The following is a 16,129-nucleotide window of genomic DNA, read 5'->3' as shown; positions in this document are numbered from 1 at the left end:
TAAAAAAATATATGAATTTAAAGAAACAATTCACATCATTTGTTCTTTGAAGCTGTGAAAATATATTTCTTCGGTAGAAAATAAAAAATATTTTTAGTTAAAACTAGCAACTAGGTATTTTGCTGAAAGTTCCTGCACTACCTGATACAATGAAATATAAACAAGAAGAAAAGAGGTTTATAACTCCACCAAGTCGATCCACGTGCACCATCCTGTTAAACTTGATCTCCACATCTCTTGACATCTGTGGATAACAGACGATCTATAACAACACTGTAATCATCAACAACCAAACTGGGTCTGAAGGATGGCGCTAAAGCTCATGTTCTTTCATGAATAAGCTGTGCTACTGGAATAAAGCTCTTTCCCTTTGACATCCAGAAAGTACATTTTCCAGGGGAAGGGGTAGTCTTACACCTAACAACAAAAAGCAGTCCCTCTAAAAAGAAAAACAAAACAAAACAAAACCAGAAATCCTATGAGTTATCACCTACTTTAAGCGTAGAAACAATTTTCTTTAAAATTGTTCTACTGTTAGGAGGATGAAACAAAAAACCCAAAGACTTAATTGGAGGCTTGAACTGAAGAAGGAGCAAATGCCCATCATAACATCTTCCTAACCACAAGAAGAACGGGATGTATTTGCACAATGACCAGATTTTAAAGCTATATAATGTAAACTAGTATTATAATATCCCTGATATTTCTGTAATTCCTCTCTATTCTCATTATCACTCCGTCAAAATATCTGTCAGTTACTATATTACAGTTTACTCAGATAAGAATCTGAAACTTCGTAGCATGACTCTCCTTTATTTAACAAAACCTACAGGAATATGTCTAGCTAAAAGAAAAATTATTATGTTAGGTGTGGCCACCATTCCTGAGTTTTACTATTTTTATACTCTTCTATTTTCTTTCAACCAAAGATTTTTTAAGATTATATAAACCTTATGCTTAAAAAAAATGATAAACAGAATAAATATTATTTGACTATATATCCACATAGAAATAAAAATTCACTCAGACTGGGGAAAAAAAGCACATAAAGGCTTATATAAATCCCTTGTGACACATTAGAAAATAAGTAGCAATACTCAGAAGCTGGGAAGCAAGACAGTTGTTATGCATTAACTCCTTCCAGATCTTTTCTCCTCCTTCTTCCAAGTTTTCATAAACAAGTCGAAGCCGAAGTTGGAAGGTACTTGAAAAACCCCCTAGCCCAACTCCTGACATTGAGCAAGAAGCTCTCTCACAGTATCCGTGAAAAAGAGCTCTTGAACTCGACTAACTGAAAACTAGTTCTCAAAGCAGGCTGTTAGTGATACTACCTGCTAAGGTAGTCTTCTCCATTCTTTTTTTTTTTTTTTTTAAGATTTATTCATGTATTTGACAGTGAGAAAGCGCAAGCAGGGGGAGCAGCAGGCAGAGGAGAGGGACCCTGCAATTATGACCTGAGCTGAAGGCAGATGCTTAACAGACTGAGCCATCCAGGTGCCCCGACAACAGCCTTCTCCATTCTTGAGCGACTTGAATTTTTAGAAAATTCTTCTTCCTGTTTGGCCAGCTGGGACCTGGATGGGCATTACCACCCGGGATGCTGTAACTACACTGGCTTTGGCTTGTAGGACAGATTAGTCAGGCACCCAACTGACTTCGTAATTTGTTGTTCAAGATGGAGCACAGAGTCAAACGGGGTGCTAGATATAATTATATCAGGACTGTCCCAGGCAGTCTGGTGTATGTGAGCACCCTCACTATCAGTAGGGAGAGAGGGTCCAGGCCCAAAAGAGGAAGGCAGGATTTGGGAAGGTCATCGGGACCTCCACCAGCTGGGTTTGAGCTCAGAGCTTGGCGTGTTCTTGTCAAAACCCCAAGGCCGAGACCTAGCTGTGCAGGCTAGGCAAACGACACATTATGGAAAGTTTGGGGAATGAGAGGCATTTGCATGTCTGCTTACCAAATACCAGACTCAGGCTTAGGATAACAAAATTAGTTGCAGACCACTGATGATGAGGGAAAAGACCCCCATATAGTCAAGGTACGTCCCAGCGCCCCGCCTGCAGATTCTGGACTATAGTGGCTATGACCTAGTAGGCCTGGAGAAGGTACGGCTGATTGTAGCTACTTCAGTTTTTTGAAACAACAGAGAAGAAATTGCCCTTTTCTATATGAAAGTCCTTCAAATATTTGAAAACAGCTTTTACAACTTCCTTTTGTCACTTCGTCCACTAGCTAAACATACACCGTTTCTCCAGCTCAGGAAATGTGATGCTCCAGCCTGAGCACGCTGGCATTCCAGATGAGGCCCGCCACATCAGAGGAGGGCAGAATCATCACACGACGCATGCTTGGTGGAAGGGCTCTTTCTGTTAGTGGTTCACGTTAAGTTTGTGATCAAATAGCTCTGCAAGAATTGTTGCGTAGATTTCTGCTATTGAGTCAGGCTTCTCCCATTCTTTACTTGGAAATTTTAAACCTTTGATCCCAAATGAATGACTTTATGCTCATCCCATTAAATCTGGAGGCACAGGGAAGGGGAATGCCCAGGCTGACGCTCTGTGGCCTCGAGCCAACGACTTCATCACTGATCCTCGGCTTCCCGCTGACGGAGAGGCTGAGGATCAGATGACTAAATGTATGTGAAAGCACTGTGTGAACTGTGAAGTAAAATCAGGATTTAAGTTTGCATGGATTTTGTTCATTTGTTCTTTCTACAAATTTTTATTCAATACCTACAACCACACACTACACTGGGTACTGAGCATATATTTCTGGCCTATATTCAATACCTACAGAGATGATACATTTTGCTGCCTCTTGAGTTTCTCATTTATACAATTAACTATCTGTTCCAGTTTTGTGTTACCTGAAAATGTGGTAATTCCCTTTATGCTTTTTCTAGATCTCTTAACATTTTAAATTATATGAAAGATGATTCTTGCAGCATTCTAGTGAGACCATTTTTCAAGTTGTTACAAGTAATTAATTCTCACTGGATGCAGTTTTTCACAGAAACCCACAGTTGTAGACTATCATCGAATTTAGAGTGCAGGAGTTTTCTGCACCTTCTCCCCTGCTCCCTTAGCAGCTGTGTCTGCTGTATCTCGGACACTCTTTCCCCTGGAAGCTGCAGAAGTCACTCTTTTCATGGTACCCAAGGCTACCACTCCTAGTCCGGCTGAGGCGGCAAGCAAGCTGGTAACTATTTACTTCTTGGATTCCCACATATCCCACCAGCATAACTAAAGAATATAGTGAAAACCCGCCAAAGTACTGTTCGCTGCTGCTTATCCGCAGGGTGACTTGGCAACTGGGGCAGCTTTTCTGTCTCACTTGATGGTACAGCTGGAGAACGGAAGGAGGGAAGGATGGCATCTACTAGGCAGGAGGACAAAGGGAAGGGCTGACTTCTCTTCAGTTGCTTTCTCATCCTCCCTTTTGGCAGGCCAAACCCAAACTCTATTGCACAGAATCATTTACTGTAGACGATCCTTTAAAACCAGTTTTAAAATTTCCATTTACCAGAGCATGGATATCACTTTGTTACAGAATATTTCTTTATAATGACAGTACTGCAGGGCTCAATGAAGGGCTAAGTGATATAAATTGTTCATTCTTCATTCCACAGATAGTAAGTGAGCACAGAGGACACAGTAGTGGATGCTACTGTGTTCTGGGAGGTCAGACATGCGGTCAGAGTGACGCACCAGGACTCCTGTGTGCACAAACCAGCGTCAGAACTGTCAGGGAATGTTTGAGGGACTCCATGACAATCATGCCGTGTTTGAGGATGCCAAAAAGGATGCCTGATCAACACTGCCTGATTTGCACCAGACCCCAGCCCTGTGGAGGAGCACGTGAACTAGCTAGTACAGACCTAGCTAATGGACTGGCAGGCCCTGGAAGGGGAAAAAGAAACAGGGGACATCTGGGGGAAAAAAGCACATGAGAGATCAGTTTGACAGAACGAGTCTGAACAGCACAGCTTGCTGTTAGGGGGGTAATGATAGCAGCTACTATGCCTGGCTGCTGTGTACGGCTGGAAGAAGGAGGGGCAGGATAGAGAAGAAAGAACTATGTGTCACTAGGGCCCCAACCCTCATTTGCGATGAAACCCTCTGGGCATAAGGAGCCAACAGCATTATTCTGCTAACTGCAGAGTGAACACAGGCGCAGTGGAGACACTGCGCTAAGTCAAGAAGAGGTCACTGGCAGGATAAGAGTGAGCAAAACAAGGGTATCAAAAAACAAAACAAAACAAAGCAAAAACAAACCAACCACTGGTCAATAGAGCAGAAAGATTGAAGAGTCTCAGGTGTGATTTCCACATGGACTCCTAGAAGGAATATCTTGGGGATGAACTCTTCAGAACAAAAAGCTAAACATTTTGCTAATCAAGAGGAAAGGAGTCCCAGTTCAGCGAGATCTGGGGTACTGCAGGTGAAATCTGGGAAATATCCATTATAGATCAAAGAGTTAAAATCAGATGTCGTATCTTTACGATGGGTAAATAAGTTTCAGTCAGTACCACCTATCCATACGACCATAACATTTAAAAATATAAGCTTATGATCACTGATAAAGAAGAACCACTTTTTGATTGGCTTTTTGATAAATGACTGGCTTGACAAAGAGGTGCACTAGGAGAAATCTTAGTATGATTCCAATACTGAAAATGGATACAGAAAATATTCCCTTATAGAACAATTATTTGCTAGATCACTTATTTGCTATAAATGCATAATTAATAATTGGCAAAAATAATAAGTAGGCACTTCTTACTTTGTGATGGTTGGTTGAAAAGTCCTAGAACCACTTGTTTGTACAGAGATTCATCTTTAATCAGCATTTGGGCTGCTTCCAAATTCACGGGATTTTCTAGCGCTGGATTAGAAAGCATAACCTGTAGGAAAAAAATATAAAAGTTCAGGTTTTTAAAGTAAACTCTTCTGCTAGAGCAAAAAAACAAGCCAACACATACTACAGTAACAAGCATTTATTACATGGCTATTATGTATCCATCTGGAGACAGATACAAAGACAAATGAGACGTAGTTCCTACTCTCAAGAAACTCTTGGTCTATCTTGGTGTTATTCTGTACATTCATGAGCCAAACATTAGGATCAAATCAAGTTACAAGTTCCTTCCTCTAGCCTATTCCTTTCTATCACACGGATTTAAATTCAATTTATATATAAAGGAAACTAAACATTAGTAAACACTGAAACGTTTCCTTTTTTTTTTTTTTTAAAGATTTCATTTATTTATTTGACAGAGAGAGAGAGAGTCAGTGAGAGAGGGAACACAAGCAGGGGGAGTGGGAGAGGGAGAAGCAGGTTCCCTGCTGAGCACGGAGCCCAATGCGGGGCTCGATCCTAGGACCCTGGGATCATGACCTGAGCCAAAGGCAGATGCCTAATGACTGAGCCACCCAGGTGCCCCCACTGAAACATTTCCATTAAAAAAATAAGTTTAATTTTTAACATAAGATCATATTTAGATCACGGATAAACAAACATAGGTAAAAGGCTGCGTATACTTCAACATCCCTCCAGTTCAGTGAATGAATTTGGTATGTGTAGTTTTCTATGCTGCTGTAGCAAATTAGCACAAATGTAGCAGCTTGAAACAATGCCGACTGATTATCTCACATTTCTGTAGGTGGCAAATCTGAGGTGGACAGTCTGGTTTCTCTTTTCCAGATTTACTAAGACTAAAATCAAAGTGTCAGCTGGTTGGGTTCTTCTCAGAGGTTCTGAAAGAATCTGTTTTCAACCTCATTCAGGTTGTTTGTTAGCTGAATTCAGTCCCTTGCATTTGTAGGACTGAGGTCCCTGTTTCTTTACTGCTGTTAGCTGGGGGCCATCCTTAGCTCCAAGAGGTCTCTTGCAAATTACATCTGAACCCCTACATTTCAGAGCAATTGAGTAGGAAAAATCCTTCTTACACTTGGAATCTTTCTGATGTTCCCTCCTGCCACATCCATTCTCCTTCTTCTACTCTATTTCTCTGAGCGACTCTTCTGCCTTCATCTTCTGTTGTTAAGGGGTCACATAATTACGTCGGGTCCACCTCTATAATTCAGGAGAACCTTCCTATTTTAAGGTAAGCTGATTAACTATAATTCCATCTGCAAAGCCCTTTTACAGCAGTATGTAGATTAGATTGGATAACCAGAGGATGGGAACCTTGGAGGGATATCTTTAAAATTCTGCCTGCCGCCTGGGTGGCTCAGTCAGATAAGCGGCTGCCTTTGGCTGGGGTCATGACCCTGGGGTTCTGGGATGGAGCCCTACATCGGGCTCTCTGCTCAGCAGGGAATCCGCTTCCACTGCTCCCCCTGCTCATGCTCTCTCTCTAATAAATAAGCTCTTAACAAAATAAAATAAAATAAGACTTTGCCTGCTATAGTATATGTGTACCTGGACAAAATATGGGACCAGTAACTTAATAGTTCTGCTAGTCTTGTTTATCTGGCACATCAAAATTATTTATTTGCCCAAATTGCAAACATTTATTCAATAACTTCCATATTTTGAATATTATAACATGCAAATTAGATAATAAAATATAGCCAAAATAATAACTACCAGAATACCTAAGTGTAGCTGAAGGTCATAGTGGATAACTGTGACTTAAGTGTCACAGAAATGACAACAGTCATCGCTAATGAAAGCAATTATCTGACATCTGATATTTCAAAGGCAATAAGAATTTACTGCTGTTTATTGAATTTTTCTGTTTGGAAAACACATCTGAGCTGTATCTCCAAGAATATTCTGAGTTGCTTAAATAAGGATTCAGTGTGGATTGCACTATACCTTTCAAAGTGGGTAGGAAGCAGATGAAACTTATCTTCAAGAGTAAGCTTTTGGTCTTTGGCTGGAGTGATAATTCTACTCAGAGAGACACATCTGGTAAAGTTTATTCAGTAGTCTTTGCATTGACACTATGCCTAAGACCTTGTCATATTATGTGTACACAAGCTACTAAGTATATTTAATGATTTTTAAGAACTGGAATATATTAAAATGTATGAATCAGACACCCTGCTAAAATAGTAAAAAGAAAAGGTCCGATTTTTATTTTCTTTAAAGATTCTCTTTATTTATTTGTCAGAGAGAGAGATAGCACACGCACACATGGGGGGGGGTGGCGCCAGAGGGAGAAGCAGGCTTCCTGCTGAGCAAAGAGCCCGATGTGGGACTCAATCCCAGGACCCTGGGATCATGACCTGAGCTGAAGGCAGATGCTAAACTGACTGAGTCACCCAGGCATCCCAAGGTGCAACTTTTAAATTAGCCATGTGATAGTGTGGAACAACATAAGCAACTTTCCAGAGGATAAGTACAAAAAACTGGAGCATCAATAAAACACTGCAGCAGTAGGTACAATTTATAATTTCCAATTAAATCCCATGAATTTGGAATTCCTGTTATGGATGAGTGTCGCTATTTATCTTTGCGTTATATGTTGAAGTATAAGTGTTCTTATAACCTTTTATAAGATTATAAAAATTTTAAGAGATCATTAGTGTATTTAGACTTTAAAATATTTTAAACACCATTTCAAATGCTACTCCCTTGAATAATAATGTGATAATTATACATATGTCTCATCTATTATTCAAAGAGAAATATTCAGAAATTATGGTCCATCCATGTACTGTCCATTACATAGGCACTAGCCATATGTGGCTATTTAAATTGAAATTAAACAAAATAAATGAAAAACCCAGTTCTCCTCAGTTACACTAGCCACATTTCAAGTGCACAGTAGCCACACTACTGAGTAGCTAGTGCCTACTCTATTGGACAGCGCAGATATTGGACATTCCCATTGGTGCAGGAAGTTCTACTGGCAGCGCTGACCTTGAAGGAACTATTAAATAGCCATTAAAATATTAACTGCAGGGGCACCTGGGTGGCACAGCGGTTAAGCGTCTGCCTTCGGCTCAGGGCGTAATCCCGGCGTTGTGGGATCGAGCCCCACATCAGGCTCCTCCGCTGGGAGCCTGCTTCTTCCTCTCCCACTCCCCCTGCTTGTGTTCCCTCTCTCGCTGGCTGTCTCTATCTCTGTCGAATAAATAAATAAAATCTTTAAAAAACAATATTAACTGCAGCAATATGAAAATTACTTGAAATAAAATGGTAAGTGAAAAATAAATAGGTCAAATAATTTATACATATAAACCATATTTGGAACAATGTAAAAATTTCAGGTTCATTCTTTCATTTGTGTTACTTAGTATCTACTGTCAGCACTGTCTTTTGTAGGTACTGGGGAATCAGACATGATTGGACCTATTCCCTGACCTCGAGGAGCTTGTAGTTCAATAGCAGAAGACAGATAAGAAAATAGGGGCGCCTGGGTGGCTCAGTCATTGGGCCTCTGCCTTCGGCTCAGGGCATGATCCCGGACTGTTCTGGGATCGAGCCCCACATTGGGCTCCTCCGCTGGGAGCCTGCTTCTTCCTCTCCCACTCCCCCTGCTTGTGTTCCCTCTCTCGCTGGCTGTCTCTCTCTCTCTGTCAAATGAATAAATAAAATCTTAAAAAAAAAAAAAAAAGAAAGGAAACAGTATGTGCATTACAGTATTACAGTCCTCTCATAGAAATTTGCCTAGAGTACCACTCAATGGGTGGGAGACAAAAGAAATCCCTCAAACACCAAAGCCATCAATTCTACCTCCGAAAGAAAGTCAGGAAAGGCACCGCAGTGGAGGACTCATTGGCCCTGACTCTTCCAATGTATGCAACTGCTTCCCAGATAGAGCAAGAGGGAAGGAGAAAATGGGTTGCCAGTGACTGAGCACTTTTTAAGGTTCAAGACTTGCTTGGGTTTGTAACTTTAGAATTGAGAACTCTATGTTTTTTAACCTGAATTGAACCAAGCACTGTGAGTGAAGAAAAGCATGAAGATACAATAGGAGCAGGTGTGCTCAGTGCTGTTAGGGAGAGTCTGAAGCCCAGGTGTGAAGACGAGTAGATCCTTTGTCAGGCAATAGAACTGAGGCTAACCCTGCAGTGAACGTGCAACTGAAAGATTTTAAACAAAATCAGGGGAGAAAACATTAGAGGGAAATGCTAATCACAGTAGGGTTAGGGTTTTTCTTTATGATTATCAGTGATTTTCTTTTCCTTTCTACTATCTTTTTTTTATTATTTTATTTTAGAGAGAAAGAGCGTGCTCTGGATAAGTAGTATTAATGGCGGGGAGGGGCAGCGGGAGAAGGAAAGAGTAAATTCCAAGCTGACTTCCTGCTGAGCCTTCAAACATTCAGTTTTACTATTCCTTTTTTTTTTTTTTTTAAGCTTTATTTATTTATTTGAGAGAAAGAGAGAGAGAGAGCACACAGTCTTTGCTGGGGTGAGGGGAGGCAGAGGGAGAGGGGAGAGAGAATCTCAAGCAAACTCCCTGCTGAGTGCAGAGCCTGATGTGGGGCTCCATCTCACCACATTGAGATCATGACCTGAGCCAAAATCAAGAGTCAGATGCTTAACCGACTGAGTGACCCAGGCACCCCTCAGTTTTACTAATCTTAAGGCAGATCCTAGTCCAGGTAGAAGAGATAGGAATGTGACTCAGTTTGAAGGAATCAAAAAGATCAACTCCAGATATTTGCATATCATGCTCACTTCTTTACAGTTTTTGCTCAAATGTCTCTCCCCAAATATGGCCTAGCACAGGTAGGAGCTCAATAGATATTTGTTGGATGAATGAATAAGTTTGAACATTTAATCTCTAAGAAAGATTGCTTTTCTCAGTATACTAAGATGACTAGACAAATTTTTTTTTCAAAAATAAGAAATGGGATTTGTATTATAATTCTATGTGATTGAGAGAATTAATACAGAATACTTCATTCTGTAAGTATTCCAAATAATCAAAATTTACTAGTTTATCTTCAGATACTATTAATGATGAGTAGGTCCACGGAAACATCACTGAGCCAGATTATAGGTGGTCAAAGCAAGTGCCACTGAAATAACTTATTTTAGCACCAGTTGAGAACGGAGGTTTTTTTGAGGGTCAGAAACAACAGAACACTGAGGCATGCTTCTAAGGACCATGAATCCAGGGGCAAAGGTCCATTTCAGAAACAGGCATCAATCTGAGGGGATGAAAACAATCCCTGCTTTAATTGTTCACTGGATTTGATTTGAAAGTTTATAAAAGAGCAAGTAGCTAGCACTGTCAGCAACAAAAGATAAAGCTGAACATTTTAAGTAGTAGTCATTTGATTCACTTTTCTGAGGAAGGCAAAGTTCATGAATGAGGAAAGATCATTTCCAATATGATGAAGTAAAAAGTTAGAAGCCAAAAGAAAACTTGAGACTATATTTCTAGAATTGAAACCATCCAGTTCTTTTTAAAATGAAACATATATTCTTTCATTGTAAAGGGCAGTAACTATCAATTTCACTTTAAAATAATAATCTTGGGATGCCTGGGTGGCTCAGTTTTAAGCATCTGCCTTTGGCTCAGGTCACGATCACAGGGTCCTGGGATCGAGTCCCACATCGGGCTCCTTGCTTAGTGGAGAGCCTGCTTCTCCTTCTGCCTGCTGATCTCCCTGCTTGTGCTCTCTCTCTCTGACAAATAAATAAACAAAATCTTTAAAAAAAAATCTTTATAAGTTCCACTTTATAGCCTTGGTGTAAAAATATTGATTTAAATAAGCTTACTCAAATCCTTCAAACATTTAAATATTCACTGTACATCGTATTCCTTATATTTTGAATAACTGGGATTGTTGAAAGTATTAAAGAACATGATGTTAATTATATTCATCCGTTCTTACCTGGAGGGCAAGTAAGATGCTGCTCAAGGTATAGCTTGTAGTCCACTTATCAGGGTCATCCAAAAAATCTATACAGGCCCGACCAGTATTTTGGTCTACTGTATTAAAATAATATATGAATATTGACACATCTAATACAATTATTATTTACAATTCATGAACATCAAAATATCATAGGCAAAATCAGAAAGCAAAGACAAAGCAGAAAAGTATTTTCAATGAATGTGACTGACAGCTGATAGAGTGTAGCTGTTAAAAGCATGGGCTTTGGTGTCAGACACACATAGATCTGAATGTTGACTCCCCCACCTGTCAGCTCTGCTATTTTGAGCAATTTAACTTTACTTCTTTAGGTCTCACTTTCCTAATATGTAAAATGGGGATATGATGAAAGTACCTTCCCTCACTGAAAAGAATTAAAAAATAAAGTACTTAATAGAGTACCTGACATGTAGCAAATCCCCCCAAAGCATAGATACCCTTAATAATGGTCTTACTAATATATTTAAAAAAAAACAACTTTGTAAATGACTAGAGAAACATTTCTACTCTTATAGAAAAATCCTGCAATAAAAAGTTGTGCACTGAAATGAAAATTTTAGAAAGTTAAAAAGAGGTGCTTGATTTGACATTGGACTGTAAAACTACAATAATTATAACCACAGGGTGGGACGTGAGATTAAACAATGTGATAAGAGCCTTGAAACAAATCCTAGTATGTATTAAAATTGTTGTATATTAAAAGCGCAATCATGACTCAGCAGCAAAAGAAGATTATCAACCAATGGCATTAACAAGTGCTGTGCAAATTACTCATTGTCCTTTGGTATTTAGGCTTCCTTTCTTCTACCTCTTCTGGAATAAGGAGTACTATGCCTGCCCCTGTATCCACCCTCTGTGTGGTTTTAGGTAAATACTAGTTGCCCACAGTTTCCCAGCCTTTCCTCCAGCAAGATGTGGCCATGTTACTAAGCAGTAATCGTGGGATATCAGCATAAAGAAATCGGAAAGAAAGAAATTGTGGGACATTATGAGAAAGAAAGAAAGCGTTCAACTTCTAGATCATACTTCCTAAAGGAAGCTGTTTTGCCCTCTTTGTCTTTTCCCCTTCCCACTGGCTGGAAATGGTCACAGAGTAAAAGTCTTACATCCAGAAATGATACCCGCACGTTTAGGATGGCGAAACCTCCCTGCCAGCTTTGTTCTGTTATACACAGATTGGAAAGACAGAGAAACTTGGCCTGTGCCCTAACAAATTAATTAAATCAGTATTAAAAAAAAAGAATGGAGTTAAATATGAAAAATAAGACTATGGAATAACTAAAAGAATATTAAAATGATGATCTGATTGTGTTTGGGGAAAGGGTCATCTAAGTTTAAAGGTAACCGCAAAAATCTCAAAGGATAAGACTAATAGATTTGACTACATAAAAAATTTTAAATCCCAGATATAAAAAACTAGCATAAGCAAAATTTAAAAATTAGTGACAAAGGGAAATATTTGCAATATCTAAGACAATTTAGTAACATTGTTAAGTCTGATGGTTCACAAAATAAGAAATACAATCAACGGACAAAAAAATGTTTAACTCACAAGTATTCAGAGAAGTGCTTATTAAAATAACAGTGACATTTTTATCAAATTGGCAAAAATGTCTCTCAAGTTTCAATGCCCAGATTTGGAGAATGCTAAAATGAGGACTTCATAGAGTTATTGGTAGAAGTCTAAAAAACATCCCGAAAGGCAACTTGGCTTTATGTATCTAAAGACTTTGAACTGTATAGAGCCATTCTTTGGAGTTTGGGGGCTAATAAATAACACCCCCCCTCCCAAGCTCATATATAATGAAACAGACCTAAGTGTTGAAAGATGGAGTAAAAAACATCAACTCTACTGCGGGTAAGACTGAAATGTAGAATGCACGTGATCAATGGCTTTACTCGAGCTCCACAAAAGCCCCCCTGATTTGAACTTAACACCCAAACTGAAGGTTTGCCTGTTTCCTGTCTGGAGAAAGCAAGAGGGCACCCATTCTAAGGGAAGACTGGCTAGAAAGAAAGTGTTGAGAAAGTGCTGAACCACACATGTTCAATTTTTTCCTCCTATTTCCCCAATAGGTAAGTCACTCAAGGAGTGAAGGAGGGAAAGAAGAGCACAAGTTTCCTGTACTTTCCCTCCTAGAGTCAGAGGTTCTCTGTACTCTGGAAATGGAAGGTGTGAGGACTAGGAGATGAGAACACTGACCCCCCCATCACATTTAACCAGCAATTCCATTCATATTTATGTTAAGCAAATAATAGCAACTGTATGCAATAAATTGTGTACCATAAATTTAATTTTATACCTTAAATGTAAGTTTCAATTACAAAGTAATAATATACTTGGAAAAAATTATATAAAAGTATATAAAGTTAAATATGAAAGCTCCCTTGCCTACTAATACCACTCCTCAGAGTTATTACCAGTTGGTCTAGGAGCACCTGGGCGGCTCAGCTGGTTAAGAATCCGACTCTTGCTTTTGGCTCAGGTCGTGACTTCAGGGTCTTGAGATCAAGCCCTGTGTCAGGCTCTGTGCTCAGCGTGGAGTCTGCTTGAGAGATTCTCTCTCTCATTCTCTCTCTCTCTCTCTCCCCCTCTGCCCCTCCCCCCTTTCGTGTGCATGTGCATGTGTGTGCTCTCTCTTTCCAAAATAAATAAATAAAATTAAAAAAAAAATTACCAGTTGGTCTATACAAATATATATATACACCTGTGTGTGTGAGACTGTGTGTATCGGGTTTTTTTAATTAAATGGAATTATATCTTATGTGTTATTCTTTGAAGGTTTTTTTTTCATTTAAAAGTAAATCATCAATATATTTCTGGACATATTTATGAAAAAATATTTGAGCACCACCTATGTGCCAGGTAGTGAATATTCTAGGAATAGCAGGGACCAAAAAGTCTAGCTTTATATATCTTCCTTGTTATTTATACAGCTGTAAGATATTTTACTTAAAAATTCCTGTATTGGGGGCACCTGGGTGGCACAGTGGTTAAGCGTCTGCCTTCGGCTCAGGGCGTGATCCCGGCATTATGGGATCGAGCCCCACATCAGGCTCTTCCACTATGAGCCTGCTTCTTCCTCTCCCACTCCCCCTGCTTGTGTTCCCTCTCTCGCTGGCTGTCTCTATCTCTGTCAAATAAATAAATAAAATCTTTAAAAAAAAAATTCCTGTATTAACAGACACTGGGATTATTTCTCTTTTCTCTATTTCCAAAATTGTTACTGGGAACAAACATCTTTAAATATTAAACATACTCTTCCACACTTGTGCTAGTATTTCTATGGAATAATTTATAAACACGGTATTTAGGGCTATTTGCATTTTACAGCTGATTAGAAACTATCAAACCTCTTCCCAAAAAGGTCACACGGAGGTCATCATTATATCAGAGAACCCACCCACCCACATGTTTGCCCACCCCTATTAAAATTGTATAAATTTTTAACATTTTATAAACATAAGCAGTGAATCATAAATTTTTGTCTTAATACGCATTTATTTTCTTACTAGTGAGGCTGAACATCTTTTTATGTTTATTTTTGTTGTTTCTTCTATCAAGTGTTTGTTTATAACCTTTGCCTGTTTTTCTACTGTTTTTTTTCTTAGTGATTCTTAAGTGTTCTTTATATGTTGCAGATGCTCTGTTTTACACATTGCAAATATTGTACCTTGGTTTGCAAAAGTCAACGCATTTTGTCTCTGTTTATAATATTGTTGGCTGTAGAGAAGTTTTTAAAAGTTTATGTAGTTAAATGTGTCATGCTTTTTCAGTTTCTAGGTTTTATTGTATTTAGAAAAGCCTCTCACCAAGCTGACTAAAAATTCTATTCGATTTTCTTCTTTTTAGTATTTAAAACTTTTAGACTTTTTGATACATCAGGAATTCATTTTGTGTATAACTTGAATAGCAATCTAACTCATTTCTTTCTAAAATGTTAATTTGTCAGGGTGCCTGGGTGGCACAGCGGTTAAGCGTCTGCCTTCGGCTCAGGGCGTGATCCCAGCGTTGTGGGATCAAGCCCCATATCAGGCTCCTCTGCTATGAGCCTGCTTCTTCCTCTCCCACTCCCCCTGCTTGTGTTCCCTCTCTCGCTGGCTGTCTCTATCTCTGTCAAATAAATAAATAAAATCTTTAAAAAAAATGTTAATTTGTCAGTACATTTTTTATGATAATAAAAAATCAGATCCAATGAGAATAGTGAATACAAGAATAGTTAAGTTTATCATTAATCATTATAAATGACCTAAGAATGTTTAATAATGCAGAAATAAATATTTCATTTTATAAACTTCATATGTAATACTTCAACTATGTAGAAGAAATACATACATAGTAAAAAGGAAGTAAATTTGTTTAAATGTTGAGAGGAATAGCTCTCTGAATTAGGATTCAAAGTGATAATTTTTTTTCTGTCTTTTTATATTTTCCCCAATAAGCATGCTTACTAAATATACAATAACCAAGTTTTTAGAAACATTATCAAACACTTATAAAGAAAAAGGATAATAGGGACAGAGCCCCAATGACAAAAATCTCATTTGGTACTTACCATTTGGATGAAAAGGAATTGTGAGGAATTTCACAATTGGAGGGACAAAATTGTACTGCGATGTAAAGTTTATTGTCAGTTGGAAGAATAATCCTATGATAAAGAAACAAACATTTTTACTGAAGTGTCATGTTGTATTGATTAACTGAAACCTGAAGTTTCTCTTTAGCTTAGCCTCCTCGAGGTCCCTAGAGTTTTAATTATAAGCAAATCGGATCATCAGGGACATAGAGTCCTCTAGATAGTCTAATAGGCTCCTCACAGTCTAATCCCACTGTGTTTTCAGTCTGTTTCCCACCAGTCCTCTCCGTCCACTAACTCCATCCCCTAACACTTGCCCTTTTCACTGCATTGTTCATATTTACTGAACTCACAGCTCCAGAACCACCTCTTGTTTATACGCTTTTGCCATGCTGTTCACTCAGACTGAATTTCCTTCCCCTCCTTCTAAACTCTTACCCACTCTTCAGGATTCAGCTCAAATGTCGCTTCCTTGAGAAGCCAGCCATTCCTGACTTTCCAAGGCAAAATTAATGAATCACTGCCTTCTCAGCAATATGTTCAAAAACATATTAGAGTTTATTGTAATTAGCCACTTGTATTTTTCTCCCCTACTTCACTCAACAGCTCCATTTTGTTAATCCACAAAGAAAGAGTGCATGGTCATTAAAGTTTATAGTGGCCCAGTCTTCTTGAGAATTATGAAAATTTTGGGAAAAATCAT

The 16,129-nt window shown here is 38.7% G+C and overlaps 1 protein-coding gene across 7 annotated transcripts in view; it reads right to left on the bottom strand.

Annotated features, from left to right (window-relative positions):
• Nucleotides 1-16,129, bottom strand: part of UBE2U (ubiquitin conjugating enzyme E2 U) — a 211,667-nt gene that overhangs the window by 181,939 nt on the left and 13,599 nt on the right. For all 7 annotated transcript variants that reach the window (XM_087865965.1, XM_087865964.1, XM_045802152.2 and 4 more), the window contains 3 exons: nucleotides 15,406-15,498; nucleotides 10,808-10,905; nucleotides 4,786-4,906 (listed from right to left, as the gene is read on the bottom strand). In XM_087865965.1, coding sequence (XP_087722091.1) covers nucleotides 4,786-4,906; nucleotides 10,808-10,905; nucleotides 15,406-15,498 — 312 coding nt within the window. The remainder of the gene's footprint in view (nucleotides 1-4,785; nucleotides 4,907-10,807; nucleotides 10,906-15,405; nucleotides 15,499-16,129) is intronic.

The sequence above is a fragment of the Ursus americanus genome, chromosome 12 (assembly GCF_024610735.1).
Source record: "Ursus americanus isolate L20-20 chromosome 12, mUrsAme1.1.p, whole genome shotgun sequence".
NCBI classification, from domain to species: Eukaryota; Metazoa; Chordata; class Mammalia; order Carnivora; family Ursidae; genus Ursus; species Ursus americanus.
The sequence above is the reverse complement of the archived record's forward strand: the minus strand, read 5'-3'. Positions and strand labels throughout refer to the sequence as shown.